General features: G+C 40.1%; 2 protein-coding genes across 4 annotated transcripts in view; both read right to left on the bottom strand.

The window, feature by feature from the left end:
- Positions 1–882: 882 nt before the first annotated feature.
- Positions 883–8,453, bottom strand: LOC146687054 (uncharacterized). The gene is made up of 4 exons (XM_085437940.1): positions 8,187–8,453; positions 7,145–7,360; positions 5,214–5,435; positions 883–3,200 (listed from the first exon to the last, which is right to left on the bottom strand). Exons 1-4 carry the CDS (start codon positions 8,347–8,349, stop codon positions 1,858–1,860), a joined length of 1,944 nt encoding a protein of 647 aa, XP_085294066.1. The 5' UTR covers positions 8,350–8,453; the 3' UTR covers positions 883–1,857.
- Positions 8,454–11,641: 3,188 nt separating this feature from the next.
- The window catches only part of LOC146687050 (uncharacterized), a 74,772-nt gene continuing 61,971 nt past the window's right edge, over positions 11,642–24,442 (bottom strand). For 2 of the 3 annotated variants that reach the window (XM_085437931.1, XM_085437933.1), the window contains 3 exons: positions 22,911–23,120; positions 22,227–22,454; positions 11,642–16,186 (listed from right to left, as the gene is read on the bottom strand). In XM_085437931.1, coding sequence (XP_085294057.1) covers positions 14,391–16,186; positions 22,227–22,454; positions 22,911–23,120 — 2,234 coding nt within the window. In that variant the 3' untranslated portion in view covers positions 11,642–14,390. Of the gene's footprint in view, positions 16,187–17,262; positions 17,310–22,226; positions 22,455–22,910; positions 23,121–24,442 lie in introns of those variants that run through there. The other variant, XM_085437935.1, reaches the window with a different exon arrangement.

The raw sequence follows: 24,442 nt of genomic DNA, 5'->3' as shown, positions 1-24,442 counted from the left end.
CTTAGGGAAACCCTTTGCAGAGAAGCTGTGAGAGTTAGGAACTTTATAGTTTTTTTGAGCTCAACATCATATTTATATAAAACTAAATTTTCAGTGAACATTTGAACCCCACTCGGTCGCGACAGATGGCCACCCCTTTCTGAGCCTAGTTCTGTCGGAGGTTTCTCCCTGTTAAAAGGGAGTTTTTCCTCCCCACTGTCGCCAAGTGCTTGCTCATAGGGGATTTTGGGGCTTTGTTAAATCAACCGCTGATAAGTTCACTGGCATCAAATTTAGGACACAGCAAATACGTAAATGGGTGATTTGTCATCAAGTGAGGAATCATCCATTTGAAACATATTCGCGAGTCATATTTAGTTTTGTATAAATATGATTTTAGGTACACTAAGGCCAATCACAGACTAATTTGTACAATTTGGGGGAAAATAAATACAAAATTTGGAGGAAATAGATTTGTCATTGTGTCAACACATCTTTGTTACATATGCAGTGCTGGTGTTATATTCTTAAGAGTTTGTTCATTTGATGAGTATATCTTTCTGCCTTGCTTCACATATTTACTGCTTCTTGGCTAGCTTTGGTCATGCTTGCATCAACACAGGTAGAAACAGATACACATCAGAGAATCACCATGCATCGGCCTATCTAAATGCAAATGGAAAACGACAAACCTCTAAATATAAATAACTTTTAGATTACTAAAGCTATCAATGGATCTACAGTTCCCAGAGTGAAAACACATTCATATTATGTTCAAGTCAGTTGTTATCCAATATTAAAACTATAAAATAGAATAAACACTATTTTCAGTTTACTTATTTAATAAAGAAATTTCTTAGAATTTTCAGAAAAACTAAAGTTATATATAGCAAATTAAGTAAGTACAAAGCAAGTAAAATTTTATTTGTATTACAATTTTCAACATAAACATCACAGAGTGCTTCACAAGAAACTAAAACGTAAAAAAATAACCGCAAGGAAATTTTAAAAGATGAGTTTTTAGCTGTTTTTTAAACGAGATCACGGAGTCCCTAAATCCCAAGTTTATGCACACAGCTGTTGTCACGAACGTTGCACTCGCTTACGTCACTGTCATGAGACATTCTCGCAAAAAAAAATAAAAAATAAATCACGGTTTAGTAACGCAGTAATGCAGCGTTACTAAACAGAGACACAGAAGGACAGATATTGTTCCTCACATTACTAACTTTTTCAATGAAGAAAGAAAGAAAATTTTTACAATCTTCATTCAATGAAACTGGACCAGCAGGTGGAGCAGGAGCAACAATATCACTAATGATGTCAAATAATACCTTGGGGTTACCTCTGCTCCTTGAAACTAAGTCTGAGAAATAAGCAGCCCTTGCATCTCAAACTGATGCGTTAAATGAAACTAAAAGGGCCTTTAAATGAAAGAGATTAACATGTAGACAAGTTTTCCTCTATAATACAACAGGAATTGAATAGCAAATACTGTCATTTTTTCACAGGGACGGTTCTGAGAGGACAAACATTGCCTAAAATAGAAAGACAATAATTATTAAAAAGATTTGTTAGTAAATCAACATCGTTATAGGAAGGTAAAACTAAATTCAAAATATCAGAAAATTTAGCAGCAGCAGTAGAGGAATTTAAGGTGCGAGACCTAACCGCATGTCGAACAGAAGAGAGGAACAGATGGAAAGTCAAGTTAAAAATAAATGTTTATTGAATCTTGTTTAGATAGATAGATAGATAGATAGATAGATAGGTGTGTGTAATAATCCAGTTTACTAGGATCTATGACACGATGCACGTTTACCAAATGTACACGTGCATGTAGCGAGAGACACCATTAACATTTTCTAAGAATGAAACTTAGCATCTAGCATCGTTTTTCATATGCATTTTCAACTGTACCGAAGAACTGAAACTTTTTCCACATGTGCTACAACAATAAGGTTTTTCACCCGTGTGGACTCTCATGTGTCTTATCAAGCTTGACTTAAGGATAAAGCCTTTCCCACAGCCTCTGCAACAGTGTGGTTTCTCACCTGTATGACTTTTTATGTGGCTTGCAAAATGTGCTGCGTTGCTAAATCTTTTCCTACAGGTGCTACAGTAATATGGCTTCTCACCTGTGTGAATTCGCATGTGTCTATTCAAATTTGTTTTTAAATGAAATCTTTTCCCACAAGTGATACAGGAATGTTGTTTTTCACCTGTATGAAAATCCATATGCATTTTCCAATACGGCTTCCACTTAAATCTTTTCCCACATGTACTACAAGAATATGGCGTTTCACCTGTGTGAGTTCGCATGTGTGTATTCAAATTTGTTTTTAAATGAAATCTTTTCCCACAAGTGATACAAGAATATTGCGTTTCACCTGTGTGAGTTCGCATGTGTCTATTCAGGTATGTCTTCTTACCAAAACCTTTTCCACAAATGCCACAAGAATTCTCACGTAGGTGAATTTTCATGTGTCTATTCAAATTTGTGTCTAGATGAAATCTTTTGCCACATGTGCTACAGGAATATCGTTTTTCACCTGTATGATATTCCATGTGTATTTTCAAATCTTCCTTCCGATTAAATCTTTTCCCACAGGTACTACAAGAATGTGGTTTTTCACCTGTGTGAAGTCGCATGTGTCTTGTCAAGTCTGACTTCCAACTAAATCTTTTTCCACAGTAACTACAAGAATGTGGCTTCTCACCTGTGTGAATTTGCATATGTCGTTTCAAGCTTCCCGTCCTATTAAATGTCTTTCCACAGCAACTACAACAATGTGGCTTCTCACCTGTGTGAATTTGCATATGTCGTTTCAAGCTTCCCGTCCTATTAAATGTCTTTCCACAGGTGCTACATGAATGTACTTTCTTGGAATTTTTAACCATCGGGTCTGCTATGATTTGATTCAGATTATTTCTGTGTAAGTCATTGTCCTTGCTTTCACACTGATCTGTGACAGGAGAGTTGTGAGAAAGGAGCAGGACACTGCTTGGTTCTGGTTCCCTGTAGTCACTTTCTTCACTAGCAGGAAAAGTTTCAGTCTCCTGCTTTTGTTCAAGCGGTTTTCCCTCTTCAGTGGTACCGAGTTCCTTGTGTTCCTCTTTAATCTGTGAAGGATCCTCCTGGTCCAGACTGGAGTTCGTCTGGTAGCAGACGTGCTGATATGTGAGCCCCTCCTTGTCCTTACAGTCATGTTGTGGAAAATCTGAAGGGACAGATTAAAAAAACAAAACATACATTTGAGAAATTACAAGGTAACCTTAACCATTAGCAGGTCTCCACATGGTAAGCATGTTATTCAGATATACCAGTGAAAGGCATGTTGTGGGGAGAAACTATTTTGCTGACTCAGTGAAAACCATTTTGGCTGCTCATTTACAAACTATATGAAAAAACACTCTTCTTCTGTGATCGAGTTAAGTTTAGAATCATATTTCAGAAAGTCAAATATAAATATTTACCATACTTAACCCAATCCGGAATCTGTTTGAATATTTTTTCCCTTTCCATGCTGCAGAGCAAACCTCAAATTCTTGAAAACCGGCAGAACAAAATCTACACCCAAACTTTGTTGGGTGTAGATTTTATCAGAGAAGGCGGTGGACATTTTAAACTTACACTCACTTAAACTGACTTCTTATTTTCTCCTCAGCTTCTGCATCAGTTAATAGTGGAAATCTAATTTTTGTATCACCTATCAGGGGAGATTTCCAAAAAAAAAAAAAGTCAGCTGTAAAAAAACACAAACTATTAGATTCTCATAAATATTACTGTGTCGTACTTTCTGTGATATTAGGTGACTGTTGAGTCTGTAATTTCAGTGATATCTAAAATTGGTTCAACTGACTTAAACTCTTGCCTTGAACATCTCACATGTGTTTCACCAAGATTTTTGCTCCTGTTCAAAACTCATCCCCAAAATGTTGCATGAAAACCTTCTGCGTAAAACTGATATCAGACCACCACCTCTTTCTTCTAGCTCCTCCATGGTTATCAACCTGCCTCTATGTGCTCCCAACAGAGAAGATGCCATAACCGACAACACAACACTGTGCGTTTGTGGTTTGATTCATATATGTATAACAGCAACAATCAAACATCAAAACTGGGCAAGAACAAAGATCAAATAAAACATAAACAGATCACCAAGGATGAGAAAATAAAGGTGATTTGTAACAAAACAAACAAAATGTAGGAGAAAACAAAACACTTGATATAGAAAGGCTTGTATTAAAGGTTAAATGGCAGAAAACACTTAAATGTTTATTTAAAAATTAGTCAAAACCTTTACATGACACCTAGTGAAGTACATTTTTATTTAGATTAACCATAAATTTCCTGAGCAGTCAATTCAATTCAATTTTATTTATATAAATGAATAGGATTAGGCTGCTCAGGGCTTCCCATGGTGCCCGAGTGTTTCTTCTTCACTCACCTCTTTTCGCGCTGTGTGTTTATACTACACCACTATCACATTTTATAGAATTGAATTATGGCACTCTCTGCTTTCCTCCCCCTCCACTCACCTCCAACTGGTTGCAGCAGATAGCCGCCCCTCCCCTTTCTGCTAAAAGGTTGCTTTTCCTCAAAATTGGGGACTTTAAAAAAGCCAATGTGAGCCAGGAGCTTTCAAATATAAACAGTATACTCGACCAGAGAGGAGAGGACATTGGATCACAGTTACAGCACGATTAGCGAAGCCTATCACCCTGTGCCGTGTGCTGCACTCTGACTTTCTGTCCACGTCATGATCATTCTGATGCACGCGTACAGAGGCTGAAGCTCTCCAAACCTGTTGTGAGGACTAAAAAAACTGGAGTAAGGAGGCTGTGGAGGAGAGACGCACGGCTTGGAATCTACAGACTGGGACACATTGAGGGCTACTTCTAAAGGCTGGGATGAGTTTACGACACTGTCACCTCCTATATCCACTTCTGCAAGGACAGCATTGTGCCAGGGTGAGTTTTAATAATGGCAAATCCTGGTCCTCCTCTGCGCTGCTCCCTGTACACTAACTGCTGCACCTCCAGCCACCAGTTTGTCAAGCTGATTAAGTTTGCAGATGACACCACCGTTATTGGACTCATCTTGGACGGGGATGAGTCCGTCTACAGGATGGAGGCTGAACGTCTGGTGTCCTGGTGCAGCCGCAACAACCTGGTGCCGAACGCCCAGAAGACAGTGTAGATTTATTGAGGACTTTAGGAAGCACACATACCTATTCTTTGCAACTTTACTTCAGGGTTCCACATGATGTCCAGCTCCTGCCCAGTCCAGACGATGACATCTTTGGTTTTTGGCTTCAGTGAAAGCTGGTCACTTTCCTGATTGAGGGAGATTTCCTCTTGTTCATCTTTAGTCTGTGGAGACTCTGGGTCCTGCTGGTCCAGACTGGAGCTCCTCTTCTGGTCACAGACCTGCTGGTTATCCAGAACTTCATCTTCAACACAAGAACACAAGAAAATAGTGACTAATGTTATGACAAGAAAATGTCAACATAGTCAATATTCTGACCCCGAGTCTCCCTAAGCTTTAGCAACTTGACCTTTTTCTCATATTTAACAAACTAAACATTTCATATTCTGCTTGCTTGTAAGTGAAGAGAGAGTCAATGTAATGGATGTCTGGTGGGAAGGAGTTCCAGAGATCTCAAGAAGAATCTCTTGGGAACACCGCATTGGAAATGAGAATTCTTGGGAATTTACATTTTATGACTTGGTTGAACCGACAGGAGCCAGAGAGAAAATATTTAAACCAGTTTAAGAGTTTGTCAGTGATTCTAACAGAGGCTAAACTGTCAAGAAGGTGTTAGAGAGTGTTAAAGTGCTAATTTTTGTGACTGCCAGTGATTAGCACACAATATATAAAAAATTTTAAAAAAACATACAAAACCACACAAACAAATGAACAGCAGGATGATCTGAATATGACAATGAAAGCTAATCTTTTAATATTTTACTAATAAAATACCCTGGTCACTTTATTAGGTACACATTCCTAGTACTAGATTGGAGGCCCTTTTGTCCTCAGAACTGACTTAATTCTTTGTGGAGATTCAGCAAAATGCTGGAAATATTCCTCCGATATTTTGGTTTATATTAACCCGAGAGCTTCACACAGCTGCTGCATATCTGTCATCTTCACATCCATGATGCAAATCTTGTGTTCCACCACATCCCAAAGGTGCTCTATGAGGTTGAGAGCTGGTGACCTAAGTACAGTGAACTCACTGTCATTTTAAGGTAATGGTGTTGTAACCAATTATACTAATCAATTGTTGTATCCCATCTGCTTCAACATTCAACATGTTATGTGTATTCAGAGATGGTCTTTTACATATCTTAGTTGCAAAATGTGCTTATTGGACAGTCAGGTTGAAGCAGTCTGTTCATTCTCTTCTGACATCAACAAGGAGTTTTCACCCAAAGAACTGCCCTCACTAGATTTTTTATTTTTCGGACTACTCTCTGCAAATCATACAGATGCTGGAAAATTTCAGCAGATCAGCAGTTTCTAAAACACTCAGTGGAGCCAGTCTGTCACAAACACCCACACCGCAATCAAAGTGATTTAAATCAGCGCTCACTTTGAACTTCAGCAGGTCATCTTGATCACATCTACATGCCGAAATGCACTGACTGCTGCAATGTAATAGGCTGATTACATTTTGGATTAAAAAGTAGCTGAATGGGTCTCTCAGATATGCAAGTGATATTTAAGGTCTTTAAGGTGTTTTAAATATTCCCTCTCATGCGCTGAACAGCAAAGAATTCTGTTCATATGCAGAAAGTCATCATTTATGAGGCGTACAAATCACTAGTCCAACTTGGTCCTTGTGGCCAATATCCACATTTTTCATTGCCTCAACGGTTTTCCTACATTCTGCATACAGTTCTGAGCCAACATGACTTAAATCTATATGCAGAAAATAAAATATAGATTTAAAACCCAGTTTTTATTTTACTGTACTAACACAAAACATGTCTTCAGTGAGGCAGCATGCCAGGCAGGAATGCACACCGCCTGTCTTTGTGAGCTCTTTTCATGAGGAGTTAACTCTGATGATATCATGTGATGTTTTTATATGAGTCATATTCATTTCTGAATTATGAAATAATAATAATATTAATATATTAGAGTTTTGCATACCTGTTGTGGTCAGCTTTACTCCAGGTTTACACAACAAATCCAGCTCTTCCCTTGTCCAGACATGAATGCCTTCAGCCTCCTGCTTCAGTTCAAGCTGCTCTCCTTCCTCACTGCTGCAGGTTTCCTCCTGTTCCTCTTTAGTCTGTGGAGGCTCTGGGTCCTGCTGGTTGAGACTGGAGCTCCCCTCCTGGTCACAGACCTGCTGCTCATCCAGACCTTCGTGTTCAACAAAGAGACACAAGAAAATTGTGACAATAGTCACCTATGGAGAATTAAGTTCATGGTTTCATGGATTCTTCCATTCTTGCAGACTTTGCCAGAGAAACATTTACTCATAGTCATTTGTTGATTGGGTGTTGTTATTAACCCTGCAGCTGTACAACTGTGGTCCAATTTTTAGATGTGACTGCCAGTGATTACCACACAATGTAAAATAAATAAATAAATAAATAAAAGAAAAAAAAACATACAAACAAATGAACAACAGGATGATTAGAATATGATAATGAAAACCTACAGCATTTTAAGAAGGCCGGTATATGTTAATGCTAATTTTCTAATATTTTACTAATCAATGCACACTCAGTGGTCACTTTATTAGGTACACAGTGCTAGTTACGTGTATTCAGAGATTCTCTTCTGCATATCTTAGTTGCAAAAAGTCATAATTGGACCTACTGTTGCCTTCCTGTAGGTTGAAGCAGTCTCCCCATTCTTCTCTGACATAAACAAAGAACTGCCTTCACTAGATAATTTCTCTTTTCGGACCACTCTCTCTAAATCATACAGACGTTTGTGCAGATCGGCAGTTTCTGAAACACTGAGAACAGCCAGTGTGGCACAAACAGCCACACCACGCTCAAAGTAATTTAAATCCAACTCGCCTCCCCAAAACGACGCTCACTTTGAACTAACAGCAGGTCATCTTGACCACGTCTACATGCCGAAATGCATTGACTGCTGTCATGTAATTGGCTGATTATATTAAAAACTATTGTAAATCAACGCATGAATTTACTACTAATAACAGAAATCCCCACACCTGTACTGTGTGACTTTATCCCGGGTCTGATATCCAGCAGTCTTAGCCGACTGATCTCCTCCTCATACCGGACGATCGTTTTTTCAAACTCTGAGAAGATTTGTTCTGCGGCAGCAGTTAATCTCCCCTCTATAAACTCTCTCAGATGAAGAACTGAAGACATTATTGCTACAACAACCGATACATTCAAACTAAATTCTTCAAACAAAACTCATTCACGATGCAAGCGCTGAACGGCATCATTTCCGCTATTCTTCTTCTATTGAACTTCCGGTAGACTGGAAGTATCAAAGGCGCATTGCTGCCCTCATCAGGTCAGTCCAACAAAAATCAAGTCTGGCACTTTCCAGAAACCTGGATAAAGAATTAATGGTTTCAAATGACCAATTCATTGTGCATAAGGCTTCTTTCTGCAGACCATCAAACCATGCTTAACCCTTTCTGACTTACATGCCTCACACTCATACTGTTGCTTTATTATCATCACAGCAGCAGTAAAGTAAGAATGCTTTGTTGATAGAAAGATTTTTAAATATTTAAAGTCCCCCCCCCCCCCCTTTTTGACATTTTTAATGTGTTCAGGTTAAACCGTGCTGCTTGATGTTACTGTGTGCCTGCTGTTTTCATCAACAGTCTTGTTCTGTTCTAAACACTCAGATTCTCTTAGCCTAGGTTGATATTTTTGCCACGCGATTATAAGGGATATCGTGGAATAAAGAAAATTCATTGATTAAAGTTTGATTTAATGGAAAAATCTTTAGTTTTTTCCAACATTTAACATAAAGAATGATGTCCTCATAGATTATAATCATAACTATAATTATTTACAATCTGTTTGATAAAGGAGGGTCTCTTGATTTCTCTGTTAAGTCCATGTAGTGGAAGTGAAATAACAAATCAAATCAAATCAAATCACTTTTATTGTCACATCACATGTGCAGGCACACTGGCACAGCACATGCAAGTGAAATTCTTGTGTGCGAGCCCCACAAGCAACAGAGATGTGCAAACACAACAACACAAACGAGCAAAATACAAGAATGGCCAACCTGAAACTAATAAATATATGTACAATATATAATAGTGTATGCATTTCTGGATGTGTATACTAAATATTTTCCTACGTGTGTGTGTGTGTGTGTGTGTATACACATTTTTATAAATTAAATAGTAAAAAAAAATAATAATAATAATAATAATAATAAAATATATAAAATATACAGAGTTGAATATGTGCAAAACAAGTGGCATTTATATACAGTGTGGAGTGCATAATGTTAAAGTTCCAGTAGTGAAGCTGAGGTGTCTATGACGTGTTCAGCAGTCTGATGGCCTGATGGAAAAAGCTGTCTCTCAGTCTGCTGGTACGGGACCGGATGCTGCAGAACCTCCTTCCTGATGGAAGTAGTCTGAACAGTTTATGGCTGGGGTGACTGGAGTCCTTGATGATCCTCCCCGCTTTCCTCAGGCAGCGCTTCCTGTAGATGTCTTGGAGGGAGGGAAGCTCACCTCCAATTATCCGTTCAGAGCATCGCACTACTCGCTGGAGAGCTTTACAGTTGTAGGCGGTGCTGTTGCCATACCAGGTGGTGATGCATCCAGTGAGGATGCTCTCAATGGCACAGTGATAGAAGGTCCTGAGGATGCGGGGGCTCATGCCGAATCTTTTCAGTCTCCTGAGAAAGAAGAGGCGCTGCTGCGCCTTCTTCACTGTTTTGTTTGTGTGTACTGACCACGTAAGATCCTCAGCCAGATGTACACCAAGGAACCGGAAGCTGCTCACTCTCTCCACAGCAGCGCCGTTGATGGTGATGGGGGTGTGTACTTCTCTGCACCTCCGGAAGTCCACTATCAACTCCTTTGTCTTTGCGACGTTGAGGGTGAGATGGTTGTCTTGACACCAGTGGGTCAGGGCGCTGACCTCCTCCCTGTAAGCCGTCTCATCACCATTGGTGATAAGACCCACCACTGTAGTGTCGTCCGCAAACTTCACAATGATGTTGGAGTTGTTAGTGGCTGTGCAGTCGTAGGTGTAGAGTGAGTATAGGAGAGGGCTCAGTACACACCCCTGTGGAGCACCAGTGTTCAGTGTGATGGGGGATGAGGTGATGCTGCCCAGTCTGACCACTTGGCGTCTGTCAGACAGGAAGCTAAGGATCCAGCTGCAGAGGGAGCTGCTCAGTCCTAGATCCTGCAGTTTCCTGTCCAGCTTCGAGGGAACGATGGTATTGAATGCTGAGCTGTAATCTACAAACAGCATTCTCACATACGTGTCTCTCTTCTCCAGGTGTGACAGGGCAGTATGTAGTGTCAGGGCTATGGCATCATCAGTGGACCTGTTGTGGCGGTATGCGAACTGTAGAGGGTCCAGTGAGTCGGGTAGTGCAGAGCAGATGAAGACCCTGACCAGCTTCTCGAAGCATTTGCTTACGAACCAGCACAAGGATAATGTTTACAATGGCACTCGACTAAAGGCTTGATAAACAGGGCGTGAGGTCTTGGCTCGGCGAGAGGAGTAAAAGCAGAGTGACGGGTCCAAGAAAGCAACGGGAGCTGGACTGGTGATTAGGTACCCGCTGGAAGAGAGGAGAGCAGTGTTAAAATGGTAGCCAGTGAGGAGTTCTGGAGAGAGTGGAGGCTATGAATTTCTTTGTCTTACTGTGCAGGTGGGAGATGAAGTGTTGAAGGAGAGGTGTTGTGGTCCAGGTGGGATTAGTGGTGTGTGTCGGCTGTCCTGAGTGTTAAAGGTTTCGTGGTAGTTTGAGGGCAGGCAGGTGAGGCAAGGACATAATTCCAAAAAGCAGGCAGGTGAACCACATTTCCAGGATGAGTTGTTCAGCACTGTGGAATAACCAGGAGCAACTAGAACACAAGGTAAGTAAAGTACTTGAAAATTACTGGTATGACGCGTGAGGCCTGGTTACCAACATAGGGTTGTTGGTGAACTAGCGAGGAAACAGCGTAAGGAAGGAGCTTAAATCTCCAGCCTAATTGACTCAATCAGCTCCAGGTGAGGGAGGCTGTAGGCCCTGCCCATGGCCGGATACCACGGAAGCTCAGACATCCAGATCATGACAGTCAGACTCTCTCTACTAAATATTGGACGTCAGATAGATGTGCAGATCATGTTTATATTGGGTCTGTCGGTCCATGACCAATTCTCTGGACATCTGTAGACATTTGAACTTGGTCCACAATTTTAACGTCCAACCATGACCCAACCTGGACGTCGATGTTCAAAATGTGAACGTCATTTGAACTGGATAATTTCTTTCTGATATCATGTGGATGTTTATGATAAATGCGTTTTATTTACATGATTAATAAATGTGACTTTTTTATTTATAAATATAAACATTGTTGTTATCAACATGATACATATGAATATAGGTTATTTGTAAATAAACAGGATTTATTATGTGTTAGCCTATTGATTTATTCAATAAATGTTTTTTGTTTTGTCAGTTTACATTTTCCTGATTTTCTTTAATCGATCTAATAATAATTCTTTGTAACCAGGTTAAAAATGTGCTGATATAATAAAACACTGAAATCCATGTTAAAATATAAAATAATAATGGTTCAAGTCTTTAGAAAAATTCTGATATTCCTTCTAAAAGGAGTACAATGTGTTTTATATGTTTGAAAGAGCATTTGCATTATATATGGTTCTGTCCTGGTTCTGGGCCTTTTGATCCAGCATTTTAAGTTTTATGCCTTTTTGTATTATGTTCCCCAGGTTTTCTTACTTAGTTCTTATCTGTTTAGGTTCCTTCCATGTCTGTGCCTTCCCCACTATGGTGATTATAGTGTCGTGTCTTCAGTTTTTGAGTCTGTCATATCCCCTGTGTTTAAGTCTCCCTCATCCTTTATGTGTCTCAGTGATGGCTTTGTCTCTCTTCGTGTCTCTCTTACTCAGTTTGTGTTTTGTCTCCTCTTCTTGTTTACAGGTTACCCTTTGTGCGTCATTCCATCTGTCATGTGTGTTAATTTCGCCTTGCAATCATCTACATGCTCAGTCGTGTCTATGCCTATCTGAGCCAGCCGGCGAGCACTGTGATTGTGACTTTCTGATGACTCCTCGGTGGTTGGATGCGTCAGTGAGAGTGATGAGTACCAGGCTGTGGTTCATTCCTTTGTCACGTAGTGCAAACAGAATCATCTGCAGCTGAAAGTGACCTGACTTGATTGTGGACTTTTAAGGACTATGAAACCATGGACCACTATTTCAATCCAGTGGGACGATGTGGACATTGTGGAGGACTACAAACACAGTGAAGTACACATGGATAACAAACAGGACTGGGTTAAAAACACAACTCCACTCTACAGGAAGGGCCAGAGTTGTCTCTATTTTTTGAGGTGGCTGAGGTCTTTCAACATCTGTCATACAATCCTCAGGATATTTTTACAAATCTTTTGTGGCCAGTGCCATCCTCTATGCTATAGCACGCAAGGGCAGCAGGCTGAGACATGGAAAGTAGGATGAATGCGAAGAACTGTAGGCAATTTAAGTTTAATGGCTAGTGGGTTGATAATAGTTTCAATTTCAAAAGGGCCTATGTATTCAGTTCACAAAAAAAAAATAAAATAAAATAAAAATAGGCCGGTGGGTGAAAAGAAAAATACGCTTCGGCCTATGCTAATACCCTTCACCTCAGTTGCCCTACAAGATAGGATAATTTTTCTGTCTTATTGGGCAATGAACGTGGTGAGCAGCTGAAAATCAGCAAGCATTACTTCAGGAATCCCCCGCAGCGAATCAACTCCCTGTAGAAGGGCTCAGGTGCTGAAGAAACTGTGTCACAGAATATTGGCTCAACGGTTGCAGCTGCAGACAGCTGCTGGACACACTGTGGATAACTGAGCGGTTACAGGTGACTAAGCGGTGGAGGACCTGGAAAGTGAGGACGAGAATCAAGGGAGTCAGTATGATTAAGCCCCTTGAATGTGTTGAATCTTTCTGATAATCAACACTTGTCTTGCATAACTTTCTGGGATTTCTTCCAATGACCTCTTCAGCCATTATCTTCAGTTTATTTTGACAGGTTTTGACTCAGGTGAGTTCATAGGGTCAGGAATAATGGCTGTTATGCCAGCTTTACAGTGAGAAGCAATTAATACTACTTCAGATTTTTATTCCTTTAAAACAATTTGCACTACCAAATGTAAGGTACAAGTTTTCGTAATTAGGCTATTCTACAACTTTGGACAGTTTGGACCTTCCAAATGACATATAGATAAAAATAATTACTAGATGCATCTTTGTCTAGTTTCCACCAATCACATGTCACAAACCTGTCAAAATGGAAAACAGCACTGTCAAAGTTACACTTTTTTTTTTAGATCCAAATTATTAAAGCTCAAAACAGCAGCTGGGTATCAACAGGTGTTCACATAAAAGTATGATATAAACATAGATACTGACATAAATATATGGGTCACAAACAATTCGAGTAAATGGATCAACTGCTTAACAGTGTCATTCCCTGTAAATTCCCCTTCCCCTTCCTTTAATTACTGGATTCCACATCATTCCTATCACACCCACAGGCTTTGCCATGAGACTGGGCTAAAAAAAATATTGAAAGTGTATTTGGTGACACACAAACAGGGTATTTCAAAGTACAGTTCAGTTAGTTTCCACATGCCAGTTGTTGGTGTGGAGAAACGCCCAGAAAAATAAAAGAATGGCAACCCGGCCAAAGCAATGGTTTTGACTCGAACAGCGTTTACCCCAAACCTCTATTTATTGACACATTGAATTGAATTATTTAATGGTGTATTTAATCAATTCATTTTTGTCACTTCTATCCCTCCATTCCTCGATATGTACACAGCCATTTTTTAAACAGATATTCTCTAGTGTATTTTTGAGAAATTCTTTTTGCATCAAGACAAAAAGTATCTCAAGCACTGTTCAAAGAGAACCTTTAGCCAAGTCAAAGCCCACAAATAACAAAAAAAGTCAGAAAAAAGTTATTTAGTTTTTTTGTCCACAAGTAAACATAGAAATTGAGCTTCTGAAAACCTTTTGAAAATAAAGTTTTGTCAGACGCTGAGTTTCCAAAGATCCAAACACTTTGTTTTACCATCAACATTTTCTAAAAATTAAACTTAGCATGCAGTATGGTTTCCTATATGCATTTTCAACTGTACTGAAGAGCTAAATTTTTTCCCACAGGTGCTACAACAATGTGGTTTCTAACCTGTATGAATTCGCACGTGTCTATTCAGATGCCCCTTCTGCGAAAAGCTTTTCCCACAGGTGTCACAAGAATGCGGCTTCTCACCTGTGTGAATTTTCATGTGTTCATTTAAATATGCTTTTATAGTAAATCTTTTCCCACAGGTGCTACAAGAATGCGGCTTCTCACCTGCGTGAATTCTCGCATGTTCATTTAAATATTTTTTTCGAGTAAATCTTTTCCTAGAAGTGCTACAAGAATGCGACTTCTCACCTGTATGAATTTGTATGTGTCTAGTCAGGTGTGACTTCCGACTAAATCTTTTCCCACAGGTGCTACAAGAATGCGGCTTCTCACTTGTGTGAATTTTCATGTGTATTTTCAGATTTGTTACGACATTAAATCTTTCCCCACATATGCTACAAAAATATGGCTTCTCACTTGTGTGAATTCGCATGTGACTATTCAACTGCCCCTTCTGAATAAAGCTTTTCCCACAAGTGGTACAACAATGCGGCTTCTCACCTGTATGAATTTGTATGTGTCTAGTCAGGTGTGACTTCCGACTAAATCTTTTCCCACAGGTGCTACAAGAATGCGGCTTCTCACTTGTGTGACTTTTCATGTGTATTTTCAGATTTGTTACTACATTAAATCTTTCCCCACATATGCTACAAAAATATGGCTTCTCACTTGTGTGAATTCGCATGTGACTATTCAACTGCCCCTTCTGAATAAAGCTTTTCCCACAAGTGGTACAACAATGCGGCTTCTCACCTGTATGAATTTGTATGTGTCTAGTCAGGTGTGCCTTCCGACTAAATCTTTTCCCACAGGTGCTACAAGAATGCGGCTTCTCACTTGTGTGACTTTTCATGTGTATTTTCAGATTTGTTACTACATTAAATCTTTCCCCACATATGCTACAAAAATATGGCTTCTCACCTGTGTGAATTCGCATGTGACTATTCAACTGCCCCTTCTGACTAAAGCTTTTCCCACAAGTGGTACAACAATGCGGCTTCTCACCTGTGTGAATTTTCATGTGTTCAGTTAAATATGCCTTTAGAGTAAATCTTTTCCCACAGGTGCTACAACAATGTGGTTTCTCACCTGTATGAATTCGCATGTGACTATTCAACTGCCCCTTCTGACTAAAGCTTTTCCCACAAGTGGTACAACAATGTGACTTCTCACTTGTGTGAATTTTCATGTGGGTTTCCAAACTTGATTTTACATTATAACGTTTCCCACAAGTGATACAGGAATATCGTTTTTCACCTGTATGATATTCCATGTGCATTTTCAAATGTTCCTTCCGATTAAATCTTTTCCCACAGGTGCTACAAGAATGCAACTTCTCACCTGTGTGAATTTGCATGTGTCTAGTCAAGTGCGACTTCCGATGAAATCTTTTCCCACAGGTGCTACAACAATGTGGCTTCTCACCTGTGTGAATTTTCATATGTCGATTCAAGTTTTTTGCAGTATTAAATTTTTTCCCACAGGTGCCACATAAATATACTGTCTTGGAATTTTGAACTGGCAGCTCTGATACGATTTCCTCCAACTTATTTCTGTGTAAGTTATCATCCTTGCTTTCATCCTGATCTGTGTCAGGAGAGTTGTGAGAAAGGAGCTGGTCACTACTTAGGTCTGGTTCACCCTGGTCACTTTCTTTACGAGCAGGAAAAGTTTGAGTCTCTTGCTTTCGTACAAACGGTTTTCCCTCTTCAGTGGTACTGAGTTCCTCCTGTTCCCCTTTAATCTGCAAAAGATCCTCCTGTTCTTTACAGTCATGTTGTGGAAAATCTGAAGGGACAAAAAACAAAACATATATTTGAGAAATTACAAGGTAACCTTAGCCATTAGCAGGTCTCCACATGGTAAGCATGTCGCTCAGATAAGCCAATAAAAGGCATGTTGGGGGAGAAGTTGTTTTGCTGACTCAGTGAGACCATTTTGGCTGCTCATTTACAAACCCTATGAAAAACACTCTTCTTCTGTGATCGATTTAAGTTTGGAATCGTACATTTCAGAAAAAAGAACATAAATATTTAACAATATTTATCCCAAACCGTAATGTCGTAAAGTATTTTTTTTTCCATTCCATGCTGCAAGGGAAACCTGGAATTCTTTAAACTGACTGAAAAAAATAAAATGAAAATCAATGAGGTGGAAACTTTAAACTCAAACACTTCACTTCTTGCTTTCTGCTCAGTTTTTGTATCATTTAATGGAGGAAATCTAATTTATGAAAATAAAAAGATAATCAAACATTAGGGGCCGTTTCAAAACAACACAAAAATTCAGCTATAACAAAAACTGTGAGATTCTCATAAATATTACTCTGACTAATGATTCCAGGGTTTTGTTGTCTTCTAAATGTGATAGTGGCTTTTCCAGCTTTTAGTTTAATTATTAGGGGCGATCGTGGCTCAAGAGCTGGGCGTTCGCCTTGCAATCGGAAGGTTGCCGGTTCGAGCCCTGGCTTGGACAGTCTCGGTCGTTGTGTCCTTGGGCAAGACACTTCACCCGTTGCCTACTGGTGGTGGTCAGAGGGCCTGGTGGCGCCAGTGTCCGGCAGCCTCGCCTCTGTCAGTGCGCCCCAGGGTGGCTGTGGCTACAATGTAGCTTGCCATCACCAGTGTGTGTGAATGGGTGGATGACTGGATATGTAAAGCGCTATATAAATGCAGGCCATTTACCATTTATTAAGAGAAACATTAATAAAACTCTTCAATTTAACCAGTTTGCCTCCCCACCTCCCTTTTTTCAACCCGGACACTTTTTGTTACTTTCCCTCATCCCCCGGACCTTTTAGGGAAACGTAACACAGGGTGTTGTGCGATTGTTGTGGTTTCTTTCTAATATTGTAGAGTCTTTACCTTACAGTATAAAGCCCCTTCAGGACACCGTTGTTGGGATTATTTCCCTATATGAATAAAACATATTGAGAATGAGTGAAAAAGGTCGTGTTACACAAGCTAAAGAATTATTTATCCACAAATCATAGTGGGAGTTGATTAAAAAGGATAAGATAAGATAACCTTTATTAGTCCCACACGTGGGAAATTTGGGACACTTTTCTGTAATAATGCCATATGACTGCACACAAGCAAATGCAGAACTTACCGCCACATAAAATCCTTCCTAACTATTAGGGTTGTGTGACTGAACGCATATATAGACTATCGACGATAGGCTGAGCCCATAGGAGATTGTTTTTACACGGGCAATTTATTTATTTATTTGCCCATGAGTACGTTTGCTATTAATGATGGAGCTAATAGAAGGAGTCAAAAAATAATAAATAAATAAATAGTGCTGTTTTAACAGCACCCCCTTTCATCTTCAAATAAATGCACCCTCCTCAGAGTGCGCCCAAGTGCTTGTTGATAGAGCTGTAGAAGCTGGTGATAGCCGAGCATACTGAGCAGGATGGTGGACACGTACGTTCTCATGCAAGTTAGTCGTGTTTAAGTACTTTGCTCGCACGACACGTCTCCACAAGCGGCACACGGCTTTGGTTACATCCTTAGTTCTCATCTTGTTTAAAGCCTTTATATTTTTCTAGTTCTGTCAAAGTCCCTGAAATGTCTCTGTCAACGCATTTCGGGCAGTTTGTCTAAAGTTTGTTCATTTTGCACTCCAGATGGGTTGAGTGAGTTAAAAGTTTTAATTGGTGGCACACCAAAAACTAGAGATGGCACGATACCACTTTTTTATGTCCGATACCGATATCATAAATTTGGATATCTGCCGATACCGATATGAATCAGATATAGTGTGTTTTAATCAACAAAACTGTTTTTTTAAATATCTTGCTGCATTTTGTATAAGTTCATACTCAAGTTTAAAACAACAACTACACTAAAGCTATTCTGTTATACCTGTATGCAAAAAAAAAATAATTTCATAGTTCAGCAATACTGATCAATCTAATAAACTCAAACCTACACCATCCTCCCTATTCTGGTATTTTAAAGAGTACTTAGCGTAAATGTTAAGCAACCTAACTAATAGGGTTCCAACTAGGGCTGCCACAAATGATTATTTTGATAGTCGACTAGTCACCGATTATTTTTGCGATTAGTCGACTAATCAGATCATCATCCATTGGACGTAAAACCTACAGCTTATTGCACCAGCATCCAGCTGCTCTTATATAACTATCATTAGCTTACAGCTTGAAGTGTTTAAGGTATGTGCTAACTAAAAATAAAGACAAGATGATAGTTTATTAAATTTTAATGACATCTGCAGATTGTTTCGGTGAAGTTTAATAAACTCAGCCGTCTGCTCCTTGCTATCTAAAATATAACGGGACACCGGAGTATATTCTGGAGCATCTCACGCTTCTGATAATCAGCTGTCTGCTTGACGTTTATTCAGCTGTGTAAAAACTATAACTTTAATCTCAGCCAAACCGATTTACTCAGGAACAAATAAAATACTAAAAAAAAGCCAAACAATAACATTTTTAAGTTATCTAAGTGACTCATATATATTTAACCTGAGTAGCCAAAGACGGCGGTGGGTTTGAAAACGATTTGCCGGGAGTCCGGTGTTCTCACGGCTCTAGTGAGCCTTGCTCCCGGCTAACTATCGAGCTAATGAGTAACAAACGTCTCCGAAAACGTCGGAGCGCTTTTGAAAATATGTGGTGTCTTGATAAACTGAGCAGATATTTGAGGTTTACACAGCTACATTCTCGCCTGAAAATATGTTAAACGTTTATTTTGTGACCCAGAAAGAATAATAAGAGTAACATTAAAACTAACTAGCTGCCGCCATTGTTGACAACTGCGCTGGGCTGCGCTATGAATTATGGGACACAGCTGCTTCTTCTTCTTCGGGGTTTAACGGCAGCTGGCATCCTTGTACATGCAGTGCTGCCATCTTCAGTTTCAGTCTGTTATGACACTCTTAAATCCTACTACTCATTCCTGCGTCTTTTGTGATCTTACAAAGCTTCAAACGACGCGTCGACTAATAAATCAGTCGTCGACGATTTTAATAGTCGACGTAATCGTGACTAGTCGACTAATCGTGGCAGCCCTAGTTCCAACTCCCAGCAACAACAAAAATAAATAAATAAAAAATAGGGAACCACCCCTCACGCTCCACCTCATGATGCTTAATCGACGTAATCAACCTTAATTTGATGCAGTGTGGAAAAAAAAAATGCACAGAAATCAATTATTTTTCAATATATTAAAATATTAAATAGTTTCAACATCTTTCTTCAACAAAATTGCAGACTGCACAGATGGTACCTTCCCAAAGGAAAAAGTACTATAGCTTACATATTTGTACTATAGCTTATATATATATATATATATATATATATATATATATATATATATATATATATATATATATATATATATATATATATATAAGACTTAATAGTTACTATATACCGTATTTTCACGACCATAAGGCGCACTTAAAAGTCTTAGATTTTCTTCAAAAAGTGCGGCGCGCCCTATAGCGCGGTGCGCCCTATGTGTTGTAAGGAGGACGTAGTAGAGAACACCATGAGAACGTTAAAGGGTGAAGTGTGGGCGTTGATCGTATATACCGGGAAAATCGCACATACCTGTATAAAAGAACAGGTATGTGCATTATGCAGGACATTGTTGTTTTAACAACCCTGAAAATGGCAAAGAGACACGCTTACGAAGCACAGTTTAAACTGAAAACCATCAGCTACGCGGAGGAACATGGAAATCGAGCAGCGGCGAGAGAATTTAAGATTAACGAATCGATGGTTCGCAAATGGAGGAAGCTGGAAAACAAGCTCCGGCAGGTCAAGAAAACGCAGCTGAGTTTCCGCGGACATAAGGCGAGGTGGCCCAAGTTGGAGGAAAGACTCGAGCGGTGGATCATCGAGCAAAGAGCGAGCGGGAGAAGCGTTTCGACGGTCACCATTCGGCTAAAAGCAGTTTCACTAGCTGAAGAGATGAACATTGAACATTTCCAAGGAGGTCCGTCTTGGTGCTTTCGTTTTATGAAACGGTGCCATTTTTCCATCCGGACCAGGACTATGGTAGCGCAGCAACTTCCAGCGGATTACAAGGAAAAGCTGGCCATCTTCCGCTCCTACTGCAGCAAACACATCGGCGACAAAAACATCCAGCCCAGCCACATCACAAACATGGACGAGGTCCCGCTCACTTTCGACATCCCGGTGAGTCACACTGTGGAGAAGAAGGGGACCAGCACGGTAGCGATACGCACAACGGGGTATGAAAAGTCTTCTTTCACTGTTGTGCTTGGCTGCCATGCTAATGGACAGAAACTGCCGCCTATGGTGATTTTTAAGCGAAAGACTTTGCCTAAAGAGAAGTTTCCAGCAGGAATCATCATTAAGGCAAATGAAAAGGGCTGGATGGATGAGGAAATGATGAAAGAGTGGCTGAGGGAGGTGTATGTAAGGAGACCAGGTGGTTTTTTCCACGCATCACCATCGCTCTTAATCTGTGACTCTATGCGTGCCCATCTCACAGCCGATGTGAAAAAACTAGTGAAACAAATGAACTGTGAGCTTGCTGTCATTCCGGGAGGCCTGACAAAGGAACTCCAACCGCTGGACATCGGTGTGAACCGCCCGTTCAAAGTAAGGCTGCGAGCGGCCTGGGAGCGATGGATGACCGGTGGAGACCACAGTTTCACTAAGAGTGGAAGGCAGCGCCGGGCGAGTTACGCCACAATTTGCCAATGGATTGTAGATGCTTGGGCTAACATGTCTGCTGGCACTGTTGTTCGAGCTTTCGCAAAAGCCGGCATCATTTCCGAGGAGCCGCACGGCACGGAAAGTGACTCTGACAGTGAAGAAAGTGAACCTGGCATGTTTGATGGAGATTTAGCGCAGCTGTTCAATTCAGACACAGAGGATGAGGACTTCGATGGGTTTGATGATAAAAATGTGAGTACCAAACTTTGTTTTGCTCCTGCTTTATTTTTAAATACGCACACTTGTATGCTTGTATGTTGTTGATGATGACGATTACTGGTAATAAAAATGTGAGTACCAAACTCAGGTTTGCTCCCGCTTTATTTTTAAATACGCATACGGTACTTGTATGCGCCCTATGGTCCAGTGCGCCTTATGTGTGTGTTAAATACAGTAAGGGCACACATAACTGAGACTGCGCCTTATGGCCGTGAAAATACGGTACAGTAATGGACTTCTATTCATTTTACATCAAATTAAAACTTTGGGTGTCAGATAATTATTTATTAAAAGCTAGACATTTTAAATGAGAATAAGAAAGAAAAGTATGTCTTTGTGCCCCCTTTTCCCTGTTCATGCCCTATCGGCCCCCCTGGCTAAACTTTGCTAGATCCGCCCCTGCACAGTTACCAGCGTCAGCTACGTAGAAAAAGGTCCTGGTGTAGAAATTAATATTAAATAAATTCTAACAACAGCTTATCAAGCTTAAATGTGCTGCTGTTGTTCAGCCGCTGGTTTCCTCTTTCTGGTGCAAAGTGGGCCAAAAACAAACAAGAGAGACGGACTCGCGACAGAAAAGACTCGTGACAATATGAATGGCAAAAATGTATATGGAGGAATAAATAAAAAGTTGATGTGTCAACTCATTGTAGGGAGTCTTCCTCTCTCTTGTACTCAACTTAATTATTTCCAACATAGGACAGTCCTGACAAGGGCGACACTGTGAGGGCTACACATTTTGGCTCTTAGAATATTACATCATGTTTCCTTATTGCAGTTGGACCTTAGATTCTCCATGTGTCTCTATAACATACCTCTGAGGTCTGATAAGGATCCAACAGGAGTTAGATTTCTTAACACAAAACTGAGTCTGTCTAAAGTTTTGCATACCTATTCTTTCCAACTTTACTTCAGGGTTCCACATGATGTCCAGCTCCTGCCCAGTCCAGACGATGACGTCTTTGGTTTTTGGCTTCAGTGAAAGCTGCTCTTCTTCCTGATTGAGGGAGATTTCCTCCTGTTCCTCTTTAGTTTCTGGAAGATCTGGGTCCTCCTGGTTGAGACTGGAGTTCCTCTCCTGGCTACAGTTTTCCTTACAATCATGTTGCTGTGGGAGGTCTTGACGGACACAACACACAAGAAAAAATTAACACTGTGAGCAGGTCTCTCAGATATGTGAGCGATATTTAAATATTCTCTCTCATGCAGTGAACAGCAAAGAATTCTGTTTACATACAGAAAGTCATAATTTATGAGGCGTACAGCTCGCTACTCCAACTTGGTCCTTGTGGGTATTTTTCTACATTCTGCGTACAGTTCTGGGTCAACTTGACTTAAATCTATATGGAGGAAATTTCTGTTTTTTATTAAACAACAGACGATTTTAAACCCAGTTTTTATTTTACTGTGCTAACAGAAAACACGTCTTAGGTGAGGTAGTATGCCAGGTGGTAATGCATGTGTCATTGTGAGCTCTCTTCCTGAGGAGTCAACTCTGATATCATCGCCTGATGTTTTAATATGAGTCTTATTCATTTCAGTATTATGAAATCTGTATATTACAGTTTTACATACCTGTTGTGGTCAGCTCTACTCCAGGTTTACACAACAAATCCAGCTGTTCTCCGGTCCACACATCAATTTCTTCAACCTCCTGCTTCAGTTCAAGTGGCTCTCCTTCCTCACTGCTGCACATTTCCTCCTGTACCTCTTTAGTCTGTGGAGGCTCTGGGTCCTGCTGGTGGAGACTGGAGCTCCCCTCCTGGTCAAAGACCTGCTGATCACCTTCGTGTTCAGCAAAGGGACAGAAGAAATCAGTAACTAATGTGATCACAAGAAAGATCAAGAACAATTAAAAGGGAGTTGAGAACTAAGCTTATGGTTTCACGGCCTCTTGCGTTCTTGCAGATGTTGCCACAGAAACATTCACTCCTGGCCATTTTTTCACTGGGCGACACTGATAACCTTAAAGCCGTCTGGGGTCTAATTTTTAAAAGTGACCGCCAGTGATCGTCACAAAATGTGCAAACAAACAAAATAAACAAATGAACAGCAGCATGATCTGAATATGATCATGAAAGCTATTGACCAAGCATCATTTAGGCCGCCTGGTAATTTTTGGTCATTTTGGCTGTAAACGGGCCAGAAATCAAACTAAAAGTGAATACTTTTGCCCCCTGGCACTCATTTTACATTATTGTATTGTTATGGCAATGAAACAACAGTTTAAAGTGAAAAAAAAAGGACTGTTTTTTTCAGATTTATAGTTAAGTGGAAACTGATATTGTTAGGTTTTGTATTGTTGGTTGTCATTTATGCTTAGAAATATCTACTTATATATGCTTAGAGTTTTATAATTAGTTTTAGATTGGTAGAGGTTTGATCCTTAATAGTCTGCATTCCAGAACACTCTGGGAGCATGGGAGAGGTCGTACCTTCTCTTATTGTTTTATGGTAGGATAAACGTGGCTATATCTGTTTTAGGCTAAGTGCCTTTTGTTTAGATGAACTGCTGGACTTCCAGACCAGCAGGTTTAGGGAAGTCATTTATGGGGTCACACACACACACACACACACACGGTACTCTTTGTTTGTATGTAGACGTCATATGTTAATGAACCTATGTATATTCATGTAACCTCAATAAAAGAGCAGTGTTACGGGGGAGCGGACGAGAGCAACTGGGGTCAAGCGAAGGAACGGCGTTTGTCCGGTTCTCTCCCGCGCACGAGAAACATGAAGAACTTTGTCTTGCTTTGCTGTGTAATTATATCGTCTTAAACGTTCCAGCGAATAGGTTCAAGCTACAAACCTAATATTAATTCAACAGGAACAAACGTAACACAACATCAACTATACTAAATATGTACAATAAAGTTTTTGAGCAATGGCCACTTAGTTTTTTAAATTTCGAGGCCTTTTTGGAGCGTTGCCACTTTTCCATACATGTGATTGGACCGTCACTGCTCGTGTTTTCTAATGATGCACCGTAAAGTTTCGTAAAGCTCTTCTTCGTGTCTTTCAGTAACCGTTTGAAATGTCTCTCTTGCCCAAATGGTCGAGGGATTACGTTAGTGAATCTTGGTTCTTCAGACAGCAGTAGCTTG

Source organism: Copadichromis virginalis, linkage group LG18 (genome assembly GCF_057382275.1).
Source record: "Copadichromis virginalis isolate Kocher_CV1m ecotype Utaka linkage group LG18, C_Virginalis_male_GT1.1, whole genome shotgun sequence".
Classification (NCBI taxonomy): Eukaryota; Metazoa; Chordata; class Actinopteri; order Cichliformes; family Cichlidae; genus Copadichromis; species Copadichromis virginalis.
The sequence above is the reverse complement of the archived record's forward strand: the minus strand, read 5'-3'. Positions and strand labels throughout refer to the sequence as shown.

What these genes read in the sequence shown, in the direction of transcription:
- LOC146687054 (XM_085437940.1), bottom strand. Translation starts at nt 8,349, where the DNA reads ATGTCTTCAGTTCTTCATCTGAGAGAGTTTATAGAGGGGAGATTAACT. An exon ending in GATAAAGTCACACAGTACAG is followed by an intron (nt 7,361 to 8,186) that starts GTGTGGGGATTT and finishes TTGAACACGAAG; the next exon opens with GTCTGGATGAGCAGCAGGTC. An exon ending in AGTAAAGCTGACCACAACAG is followed by an intron (nt 5,436 to 7,144) that starts GTATGCAAAACT and finishes CTTGTGTTGAAG; the next exon opens with ATGAAGTTCTGGATAACCAG.